At 33.7% G+C, this 12,726-nt stretch overlaps 1 protein-coding gene across 18 annotated transcripts in view; it reads left to right on the top strand.

Annotated features, from left to right (window-relative positions):
- PTK2 (protein tyrosine kinase 2) overlaps positions 1–12,726 on the top strand; it is a 368,410-nt gene that overhangs the window by 197,158 nt on the left and 158,526 nt on the right. For all 18 annotated transcript variants that reach the window (XM_031947265.1, XM_031947245.1, XM_012541848.3 and 15 more), the window contains one exon: positions 2,830–2,884. In XM_031947265.1, the coding sequence (XP_031803125.1) occupies positions 2,830–2,884 (55 nt within the window). The remainder of the gene's footprint in view (positions 1–2,829; positions 2,885–12,726) is intronic.

Genomic DNA, 12,726 nt, shown 5'->3' with positions numbered 1-12,726 from the left:
AAAAATAGGGCAACTCCATGTATGCCTTGTCTTGTTTCCTGAGAGAGTCTTTTACTTTATATATCTCTAATAAGAATCCATTGAACACTTGGAATGTGGCACCTTAGGAGGTTATCTGAGATCCTACAAAGTCTGTGCATATCTTCAGGTTACTTATTTAAGTGGTTTATACTTTTGTCCTCATTAATATAGAATGTATGGTAGAGAAAGAGCATCTATAACTGCAAGTATAATATGGATGAACTAATCAAAATTAATTTAAAAATACTTTGAAACATTGTGGTGTAATGGAAAGAATATTCACTTATAACACAGTTATGAAATGCTGCTCTGACAGTCTGACACACAGACACAGGCTCTGACATAGATTCTCCTGGTACAGGGGATCAAGCATGAAGTTTAGAGTCAGAGATATCTGGAGTTCAAATCCTACATCTGACACATAGGAGCTGTGTGACCCCAGGCCAGTCATTTAATCTCCTCATGTGTAAGAGTTGTCTATAAGTAAAACAGTATCTCATTGGATTGTTTTGAGGGCCAGTTGAGGCAAGTCATCTATAGCCTTTTGTAAACCTTAAAATAAATGTTAGCTCATTGCTAGCCATTATTGTGTAATAACAAGTCATTTAACTCATTAAGCTTCGTTTATACCTTTTAAAAATGTAGATGTGCATTAATTACTAACTACATCACATTATATGTAAAACACTTTAAAAATAGTAAGATGCTATAGAAAAATGAGCTATTTTATTACATAAATCTTTAAGGTTTTTCTTATTCTCATACTCATAGAAATTATTGACAATAAATTCATCAACATATCAATCTTTTATTCCATACTTAGAATTTAGAACAGGAGAATTAGGACAATTGCATTCTGTTTTGGAAGCAGCTGCTTGGCTCAGTGAATAAAAGTACTAGATTTGGAATCAGGAATAACTGAGTTCAAAGCCTGCCCAAAACACTTATTGTTTATGTAACACTAAGAGCCACTACCTTATATACAATCTCCCACCCTAAACTGATGTTGAATTCCCTTGCTGTGAGTGTAGGAGTTACACCCTCGGGAAAGTCCATGAGCTAGGCCTTGAACTCATTGAGGAAAGAAGGAGAATGTTATAAAGGTTGGTTAGTAACAGCCACCAATATCCAGATTGTTGGTAAATTTGAGTAGTTGAACCTCAAGGAAGGAAGGAAGGGTGTCTTAAGTTTTGATAGTAGAGGAAGAGTCTGGTAGTAGCAGTGGGAAGCAGAGTGTTTTGATACTCCCTCCACAAACAGTGAGTCAGGCATTGTGAGTGAAAGTGTAACTAGTGTTAGGCTGACAAGGAAGACATTTGTGTTGGATCATTTGTGCCCTATTCTGGTCTGTGGGGCCATACATACCAGTCTTCGGGATATCCCTGGATACACATGAAGATGAGCTGATCATGAGCTGCAAAACAGCCTTTATTTATTAGTAATCTCAGCAAGGGTTAGCAGAAAGTAAGAACAAGAGAGTCCAAGAGCAAGTGTGCATATGTGTGCCTGCATCTCTCTGAGTCTGACTCAAAGCTGGCTGTTTATACTTGCTATCTTATGGGATTATCCCAGGCCAGCCCACTCAGTATTGCATAGGTGCATCTGCAGAAGGGAGACACTTGGAGTTAGTGCTGTGTCCTAAGAGGAGATCTAGCAAGAGGACACGCCCCTCGACATCTCAAGGAACCTATTAGCAGTTCCTTTAACTTCTGCCAGACACAACCTCTTGCCTCAGAGATCAAGCCCCTTTTTATCTCCTGGGCCCACCCTACCAGCTGACATGCCATACATGGCAATTCTCAGAGAAAACCATCCCTAATAGCACTGTTATCAGGAGGGAACCTAAGTGTCAATAACTGCCATATAGAAATTTTAAGATGAAAATAAATGTGTTAATTATGTAGCAAGCATTACAAAAAGTACAATGTAAGAAGCAGATAAATTTAGAATAGAACATAAATCCTTTTATCTAATTTTGTTTTGCTTTTCTATAACTTGTTCATTTTTCTATTCCGGTTGGTCTCTGAAAACAGCAAAAAGTAAATATAGCAAGTGGTTCTTTTCTGCATACAGGTTCCATCTAGTGGCTAGTAGTTGAGCAGCGTCAGCTTTATAGTTTGAAAGAATCAAGTGAAATAATATTAAACTATTTCTGAAGTTTATTTAATTTATTGTTGCTGTTAAGTTGCTGTTTTTGAGCTGAGTTTTTTGAAAGAATAAGATCTAAAGATCTTTTAAGCTCTAGATCTTATGATCTGTACTTAGCCTTATGTTGTGATCTAAATTTGTGTTAGAAATTTATTTTTTAATGAAATTTTAAGTAACCACTGTGATATGATAGAAGGTGAACTGGATTTGTAGTCTTTTTTTAATTCCCTTGTCTCATCTCTAAGGTTCTGTTCAGCTCTAAATAAGAGATTCTGTGAGCATACAAAATATGTGCTAGTGCTATTTAGCCTGCTACATCTAAATCATCATATAGTTGGGATTGTCTTTATGCTGATTGATCTTATTCTAAGATATTTATTCAAGAATTGATCATGTAGTATCTTCTAGCACATGCCTTAATACATTTTAAGAAGATTTTCAATGCAGGTTGAAATGATTTCTACTACTTTGTGGACTTTTTTTTCTCTCTGTATAATTTGGAAATCTTTACCAGAATCTATCATGTCCCAGAACTTACATTGATTTTATTGTACCTTTATCTTTATGTGCACCCATGTGTTCTAATTTCCTTGAAGGATTTTCTTTTTATTTATTCAGCTAGTATTGTTATTTGTTAATATACTTCTTTTTGTATTTCAGAAAGGATGTTGGTTTAAAGAGATTTTTTCCTAAGAGTTTGCTGGAATCTGTCAAGGTAATTATAGTCTCCTTTATCATAATCTAATCAGACAAATCTATTTCCCTAAATGTGAGATGTTTTGTAAAATTCATAACTTCTACCTTAGTTTTTATTTTTAATAACAAAGAGTGTCATTCACTTTAAAAAGTGTTAAATATGTTTATACAGGTATGGAGTTATTCCTTAAACTAAGTTAAAATATATTACAAAAATACAGATTAAAATAGCCCCTCAAAAACAACCAAACTCAAATTGATTCAAACTTGGGTCCTGGACAACAAATGATAAAACACATTAAAGAGTTGGTGGACTACAAATGAGAACTGTTATTCACACTATGGAATATGGTTCTCTGTTAGTCTGTTCTGCTTTATTCTTTTTGTTTTTTACAAGGAAGAATTCTATGAGATAGGCAAAATCTCAGAAAAAAAGTTATGCTACAAAAAAGATGAGACATCAATAAAAATGATCTCATAAAAAAAGAAACATTAGAAATAAAAATTAGTTTGAAGAAAGCTTGACAAAGAATCCTTATTAAAGCAGTACATATCAAGGTTGTTGAAGCGAGAAGCTGAACAGGTGACACAGACAACCATTGGAAAAATTGTGTAAGATTTGTGTAACAAACTCTTGTCTCCATCAATTACCATTGGAACCACCACATTTGGACTTCATCTTTCCCATCCCCCAAAATGATGGGCAAGAAAATAGAAATGTCTTCAAAGACAACAAAAGATAAGATCCACTGGACTAGATTAAAAATATTCAGAGGCCATCAGTCTGTCAATAAACATTTACTAAGCACTTAAAGGCCTTTTGCAATCATTCTGATCTATATCTGGCCACTGGACCCCAGTAGCTCCAAAGAAGAAAGTGAGATTGGTGATTTGACAACCCTGCCAAACTTAAATCCAATTCACTTGCATGTTATGGCATCACCTCCCTAATGTCCTGGTGTGCTTTGAAAACCAAAGGGCAAACAGCAATAACTGAGCACCTACTTTCTGCCAGAACTAAACTGAGTTCTAGGGGTAGCAAGAGAAGATTACAGTTCCTGCTTTCAAGGAACTCACAGTCTAATGGGGGAGACAACAAGTAAATAAATACATGCAGGAAAGGCAAAAAGCAATTGAGAAGAGGGAAGGTAGGAGAATTAAGAAGGATTAGTAAAGGCTTTCTTTAGAGAGTGGAATTTTAGCTGAGAATTGAAGAAAATCAGGGAATCAATAATGTTTAGAAGTGGAGGGAGAACATTTCAACTAGACAAAAAAAAAAAAAAACAGGAATGTTATGAGAATAAATTGAGATAACATTCAATAAATTGCTTTGCAAACCATAAAGGGCTATTTAAAGGACATCTAAAACTAAAATATGGATTACCCTACTGGGATCAGGTTGACTTTTAACAAAAAACAGGGGAAATGGGAGTATATTGACTGGCAACATTGTTATTTATTATATGGTTTCTGCATCTACCACATGAGAGGTATAATACTCCTATTAGTGCATAGTCAATCACATATTACATGCCAGACATTGAGGATGCAAAGAAGAGTAAAAGATGGCAACTGCCATCAATTAAGGTCACAAGTCATTAGGTAGTAAGCAAGTAGCAACAGAAGGTACTAAAATTTATTATCCCTTTATAGAAGGTAGAATTTTAATTGTGACTTGAAGGAAATTAGGAATCCAAGTGGCTGATTTGAAGAGGATGAGCATTTTAGACAAGGGAAATAGCTGGACAAAATGTCTAGATCCAGGAGATACAGAAAGGGTCTACGAAATAGCAGGGAGATCAGTGATATTGGATTGAAAAGTATTAGGGGTTGGAGAACAGGGATAGATATATAAACAGAGTGGAAAGGTGGGAGAATAGGTTATGAGGGGCTTTGAATACTAAACAGAACTTTTTATGTTAGATCTTGTTCATTATAGGGAGCCACTGGAGTATCTTGAATAGGTAGATAAAATTTCCTGACCAATACTTTAGGAAAATTATCTTGATGACTGAATGGAGGATTGGAGAATGTTGCTTTTGTCTGGGTGTGAGGTGATGAAGACCATCATTGTTATTGGGAATATCAGAGGAGAAAGAGGCATATTTAAAAGGTGTTGCACAATAGGGATTAATAATTGATTGCATATAGGTTGGATTTGTGAGGAACTGAGTCTGAAGCCTAGGTTATGAGCCTGAAGGGTGGTGTTTCCTTAGAAAGTAATATGGAAGTTAGAAAAGGGAAAGGATTAATAGAAAAATTGGTTTTGTGTATTTTTTGTTTAAGACATCCTGAGATGTGAGAACAGACAACTTAGGGCAGGATAGGAAGAGATGAAAATCATCAACATGAAGATGGTGGTGATCTTATCAGCCTCCATGTATTTAACTAAAAGAAGAGGATAATGAAGAGTGTTTGATAGGAGAGAATGGTGTTCCAAAAACCTAGAAAGAGATAGTATCAAAAAAAAAAAAAAAGTGATAAATTATGTCAGAGGCTGCAAAGGGGTCATGAAGAATAACAATTGTGAAAAGAAAATTGGATTTGGTAATTAGATGATTAATGGTAACTTGGAAAAAACAGTTTTGATAGAGTGGTGAAGTGAGAAGCCAGATTGTAAAGTGTGAGGAAGAGAGTGAGAGGAGAAATTGGGTCATCTGTTGTAGGAGGTCATTAAGTTAAAAAATAATTGTCATTTGTTTTATTTAATTTTAAAGTGAGCATCTATAAAATCAAGGGACTGGACTAAACTTAATTCTATGATCTTATGATAAAGTCTGCAAACTTAAGTACAGTTAATTTGATTTTAATACTTACAGAAAATCCATAATATATCATTAAAAGGATTGATATTCCAGAAAAAGAAGCTGTGATCACAAAGATCATATCCATTCCATCATTTCATCAAGAACAGGTCATTCCAGGTTAACCTTAATTCCTTTTGGGATAGGGTTACAGTTAGATATAAATGATAGAAGTTTTGTTGAAGCATTTGAAAAATTCTTGCTATTCTTATGGAAACAGTGGCAAGATTAATATTAGACAATAGTATAATTAAATTGATTCAAAACTTTCCCAATGAGTAGTCTTTATTGATTCAATTTCAGTTTTAAAGCAGTTACTAGTAAAGTGCCTTTGTAATATATACTTGGCTTAGTACCATTTAATACTTTTAACATTGACTTTGTAAAGGCACATATGACATAACTATCAAATTTTCAGAAGATATAAAGTTAGGTGGGAAATTCAGTTCCTACTGAGTCAATGAGAAAATTCAAAACAATTCTACTAATCGAGAACCTTTGATTTATCTTACAAGATGAAATTCAAATTCAACAGAAATAAATATGAAATTTGATCTGGGTTTCCAAAGAAATAGTGATTATGCCCAACATTACTATATTGTTTTAAAGTTTGCACAGTTTTTTTATTATTATTCATTCTATCACTTGATCCCACAACAGCCCTATGAGGCAAATTATTCCTCATTTTACTTAGATGGAAACTGAGGTTTGGAATAACTAAGTGACTGACTTGATGTCTCACAGTTGTCAACTGTCCTAGGAAGAATTGGAACTCAGGTCTTCATTACTGCAAATCCACATAGTCATTTCAAAGTCAATTTCACTAATATAAGATACAGAATTGTTATTATGCTGCAAATGGTCTGAAAAAAGTCCTCATGGTTTTAATGAAAAGCAAATTCTTCAACACTAAATATGAGAGTCAAAAAACCCTTATGGGATTTTAGATTGTGTTACGGTACCCAGAGCACTTAGAAATAAGCAAATTCTAATCCTGTTCAGTCTTTGCCTTTTTCAGACCACCTCTGATGCATAGTGTTCAATTCTGGTTACCATGTTTTGGGAAGTAGAGAATATCTTTAAAAAAAAAAAAAGACAATCAGATTGGTATCCTAATTCCAAGGTGGTCCAAAATTTAGAACATATTTGACTCATTTTTAAATATATGGCCAATTTGAGAATTTGTTCTTCTGGTCCACAGATTTATGTTTTTAATTTGTGCACTGTGTATATAAAGGGGTGAGGAGATAGTGAGAAAACATTAATTTAAAAATCCTTATTAATTAAAAAAAATAATAAAATAAAACCTCAATGGAAAACCATAAAGAGGTAGAGTATTACAAGAAGCATTTATAAGTGTTTGTCACTTCCCAGACAAATTGTTGTAAAAATCAAATAAGAAATTGCTATATAAATGTAAGATTTTGTTTTTATTTTTCAGTAGTAGCATCAGCCCTATGATTATGTCACTGTAGTGAACTCCTGGGGAAAAATTCCTTTGCCAATGCAGAAATTTGTTCTATACCTTATACTTTTAGATATTTTCTTGAGTCACCGGTTTATTTATCTCTTGTCCAACATCTAACAGCCAGTATGTAGGAGGTAAGAGTTGAATCCAGATTTTTTTTGACTCCTAGGCCTACTCTCTCTTCATTCCAGAGATGTCAAACTCACAGGCAGCAGGGAACCAGTCAGAATTTTGAATTAGTATTCATTAGGAATGTTGGTCCATAGTTTTCTTTCTGTCTCTCTCAGGTTTAGATGTCATGACAATTTTTGTATCTTGGAAAGAGATTGGAGAAATCTTTTCCTGTCATTGCCAACAGTTAAAGCCACATTGCAATTAATCAAACGTTGGATGTTTGATAAAATTTACTTGTGAATCCATCTGATCCTGGGCTTGCATGGTTTCTTTTTTTGTATTGGATTAAGTAATCTATTCTTTTATTTAGGTATTTTATATTTTTGTAAATATTCATCTTTTTCCTCTAAGTTAAAAATTTTGTTAGCTATAATTTGTATGCTATAATTGAGCAAAATACATTCTGGTAATATTCTTTTATTTTCTCTTCAATTAATGTGATTTCCCCTTTTCACTTTTAATAGTTTGTTTTTTCTTCTCTTAAAAAAACAAATTAGATTAATATCATCTTTATTTTTTCTTAGATTTTTTTGACCAGTTCATTCATCTTTTTGCTTAGAATTTTATTACTTTTTAAGTTTATTTCTTTCTGTTTTTTACTTTTCAATTTTTTTTAATCTGCATGCCTAATTTACTGACTTACTCATTTTTTTTTATGAAAGCCTTTAAAGATTTAAATGTCCTTTCAGAATTACTTTTAGCTGCATCCCACAGGTTTTGGTATATTGGGTCATTGTTTTCTTCAGTGACATACTCTGTTGTTTCTAGAAATTGATCTTATACTCACTAATTCCTTAAAAATGTGTTTTATTTTTAATACTATCTTCATAGGACTTTTATTTAATACAACTTTTGTTGCATTATGATTAGTAAATGATATGCTTAGTATTTCTGCTTCCTTTTGGTCAGGTCTTTCTATCCCATCACATGATTTCAGTTTTTTTTTTAATGATTTTAGGTTACTATTGAGGGGGGATATGTAAATTTCTTTCTGTTCTCAATTGGTAATTGTTAAAGTTTAACTCTAATTTTTTCTGAAGTTCTATTCTTAGAACTTACAACAAATCTTTAACTTCTTTCTTATTTATCTTTTGGTTAGATTTGTCTTGGTCTGAAAAGAGTACATTAAGATCTTCTGTGATTATAGCTTTATTTCTATTTCTCCATTATAATTAACTTTTTAAAAATGTATTTAGATGCTGTTATAGGATACAAATGTGTTAAATATTGATTTTACTTCACTATTTTTCATGCCTTTAAGCCTAATATAATTTTACTACTTAATCTATATTTACCATAGCCCTATCTAAAATCATGATTGCCACCCCTGCTTTGAGTTCAGCTGAAACAGGATAAATTTTGCTCTAGATCTTCATTTCTACTCTATAAATCTTTGTGATTTAGATGTGTTTCCTGAATACAACACATTCTACTTACTAATCCACTCTGTGTATCTGTTTTCCTTTATTAATTCATCACATTCCTATTCACATTTGTGATTGTTAATTACATTTCTTCCATCCTGTACTGTGATTTTTCTTCTCTTTGCTTCTATTCCCTTTGCTAATGAGTTGATAGAAGAGAGGACATTTGCATCACACTTGTGATCATATAACTGTTTCCTCCCTGTTGCAATTCTTCTCTTGATCCTAGGTTTTTATTCTTTTCCTCTCTTTTTAATCTTCCTTTCACATGTCTCCCTCAAACATTCCTTCATGTACTCAGCCTTCCCTTTTGATTCCCTTCTCCCTTTCCCATCCTATTTATTTCTCTTTTGAGTTTAATGTATTTTTTGAAATCTTTATGTATGAATATTAGAAAGGAGGTGAAAAGGGTTTCATTATATTCAGTCTTCCTTTATCCAGTTCAAATTAATGTGAGGTTCATTTCTTTTATATACCTCTGTTGTGTAATAGTGATTTATCTCCCCTTCTTCCTCCTTAACCCCTCAATCTAGTTTTCAATTTTTTACATTTTTATTTCTCCTAAGACTATTTAAAAAAAAAAAAAAAAAAACTACTCATGGTTCTTCTGTCATTCAGGCCTGGAATGCTGTATTAGATCTGTCCAAAGCATTAAAGGCTACATTCTCAAAAGCTGAATAAAAGCAGCTAGCCAAGGATTTCAGTTCCATATAGTAGAAAAAAATTTAAGATTTACCAACTCTAATCCCAATGTTTTGTCTTTTATTTTGTCGTTCTTCCTCACATTTAACCACTGATAGGCTGTAATTTGCCTTATACCATTTATTAATGTTAACAGAAATTACTCTAATTTGATATTGTTTTTCCTTTGATTATATTATTATATGTTTCAAAAATATTATGTCACTGCTTTTTAGTCTGTAGATCCACAAGAATGTTGTGTGTAGAAGCAACAACTATTACTCCTTGAAAACAATTCATTTCAGAACAGTACGCATTGACTTTGTATCACCTATGTAGAAGTAGTATTCAAGGCTTTAGAAACGCAATTATCAAATAAACTTTTAAGAAATTTATAGTCTAATGGGAAGAGAAGATATGTGTAGAATTAATTATGATAGGCAAACTATAAATGTAAAAACATTTCTACTTTTGTGTAGATGTACACAAAAGCATTAGACTGCTTTCCCATTATTAGAAGATAATAGGAGTCATTGGTGTAATGTCTGGGCTAGCTTTCTGGAGGATCTCAGGACCAACTCGAGAACTTGCTCTTAGTGGAGGAGTGATGAAAGCAGGAGACCCATGAGGATGGTCAAAGATGGAGTCCCTAGTCTTCTGTGTATGTGGGGGGGAGGAGAAGAGAGCTGAGAGACTTCTGTGTCTGAGAGACTTTTCTGTGTCCTCTCAGCCCTTAAATGCTTCAGTACAATTACAGCACTACAGCAACTGAGCATATACAACCATTATATCACCATATTACATCCTAGCTTTCAAGGAGTATTGTTTGCAGATCAGGGTAGGAGGTTAAACTATTCATAGACAAGTAAATGTAATGTATACAAAGTCAACAAAACATCATGACAGAAAAGACAGTAAAAAAGAGGAAAATCAAGAAAGATCTCTGAAAACTACATCTGAAACTGATTGAAGGTTACCTAAGAGTTCCCACAAGTAGCAATGAACAGAACTAAGAACATTCTACAGCTTTGTAAAGGTATAGGGAGGTAAGGAATAAAATTATTTATGGTGAACAATCAAGTTAACCATTTTGATTGAACTATAGAGAGTATGAAAAAGTAATCGTGGATAGTCAACCTGGAGGTATAGATTGGTTCCAAGTTGTAATGCCAAATAGAAAAGTTTGTACTTTATTTTAAAGGTATTTTGTACTTTATTTTACTTTATTTTTTTATTTTGTTTTGTACTTTACTTTTTTTACTTTATTTTAAACGTAATTGAAAGCCACTCTTGAGCATGGATGAGCTAGAGGGATGGAGAGGGACAGGAATAGGAAGATGGAAAAATGGTATCACATGATCGGACCTTTACTTTAAGAATTTCACTTTGATAGCGATTGGAAAGACAAGAAGTTGGATGCAAGAAGACCAGTTAGGAAATTACTGCTGTAGTCCAGAAGATAGGTGCTGACGTTAATTAGGTTGGTAATCCTGGGAACAGAGAGAAGGGAATAGATGTGAGAGCTGGTATTGTTGCAGTCAATAAGATTTGGATGTGGCCATGTGACTTGCTTACTCAGTTGATTCTATAATTGCTTCCTTTTTCCTGTAAGATAAAAACTAACTCCTTTTTTTTAATCATAAAATGATCTTCACAGTTTGGGCTCAGCCTGTCCTTCAGTCTTATGGTTTATTATTTTCCCTCCCATACTCTATTATGTAAACAAAATGGTCATCTTTCTATCACTCACACACTATATACACTTAATCTCTAATTCCCTTCCTGACTGTGCTTCTGACTCTCAGACTTTGCCACCATTACTCAGCTGCCTTCTCCACCTGAAAGTTCCCTCAGTACTCCAGTCCTTTTCATCCTGGAACATCACTTCACATTTCTGACTTCCTTCTTCCATTGGTAAGTTCCTTCCAGGATCTCCATTTTTGGGGAGACCAGTCCAGGCCAGTCATACTTCTTTTCCCCCTTGGTTGTGCTTCTGATGCTCTGGACTTTGTCTTTATGGCCCATGTAGGTACTTTATCTTTCTCCCTCCTTTTCAGCTCCCTTTTATTGATGTTTTTCCTCATTAGAATTTAAGTTCCTTGAGGACCAACCCAGTTTCTTTTTACTTATACTTGTATCCTCAGTGCTGAGCCAGTACCTAGAATGTAGAAAGCACTTAATAAATACTTTTTGCTTATTTGCCTTTTGCAATGGCCATCCTACATTCCTGGAATGGACTCAGAGAGCCTCTTAACAGATGGAATTCAGATTCCACCTTTTGGGTGGCTCCTTTCCTCTCTGCTGCTTGTGCTTTCCCTTCCAAACTCCATGCTTTAAAATTATCTGTGGTTTCTTAATGATCGAATCAAAAGACAATTTTTCTCAATTCTCATCCTTCTTGACCTCTGCAACCTTTAATACTATTGATCAATTCTTTATGAAATCTTTGCAGCCTCTGACACCATCAAACATTCTCTTCCTGATGCTTTCTTTTCTTTAGGTTTTCATATCATTAATATTGGTTGGGTTTCCTCCCAATCATGTGTGATCCTCCTCATTCTTTACTGGATATTTTTCTAGGGATTGATCATTAGCTGGAGGGATTCCTTACAACTCTTATCTTGGACCCAGTTCTCTTTGGCGATTTTAACCATTTAGTTTATCAGGAATTCAAATCAGTTCATCCAAATTCAGTTATCATCTTTATTCTGGTTATTTTTATGTTGTGAAATGCCTTTTAGACAACTTGAAGTAGATATGCCATTAAAAATAATAATAATAAATTATGTGTCCAAAACCGAAACTTTTCCTTCACACTCTTCCCTTTTCCTTACTTGTATATTACTTTTGAGGGTACAACCATTTCCCCAATCCCTCCTATCCTTGTTTGGCAATGTGGGTGTCAATCTTGACTTCTCATTTTCTCTTAACCTCCCCAAACACACATCATTTTCATATCTGTTGTCAAGTCTTTTCAGTTCTATTTATATCTTCCTAAAGTACAGCTCTGACTGTATCATTCCTTTGATAAACTGCAATGACTTCTTGCCTTGAGTTAAAATATATTATGATCTTTTTGTGCATAGTTGGTTGTATGTTCTCTCCCTGTTAGATTGTGTGTTTTTGACCCCTAGGTTAGGAACTGTTTTTACCTTTCTCTTTAGTCCAAACACTTTTCTTTGTGCCCTGAACATAGTAGTCAATAAATATTTACTGACTTGATTTATATTTAATTAGTATATAGTTATTTTCATTCACTTTACATTTATGATGCATTTGTTTTTATATGAACTTATTGTGCTATCCCCCT

This window comes from Sarcophilus harrisii, chromosome 1, assembly GCF_902635505.1.
Source record: "Sarcophilus harrisii chromosome 1, mSarHar1.11, whole genome shotgun sequence".
In the NCBI taxonomy this organism is placed as follows: Eukaryota; Metazoa; Chordata; class Mammalia; order Dasyuromorphia; family Dasyuridae; genus Sarcophilus; species Sarcophilus harrisii.
This window is presented reverse-complemented; position numbering and strand designations above follow the sequence as displayed.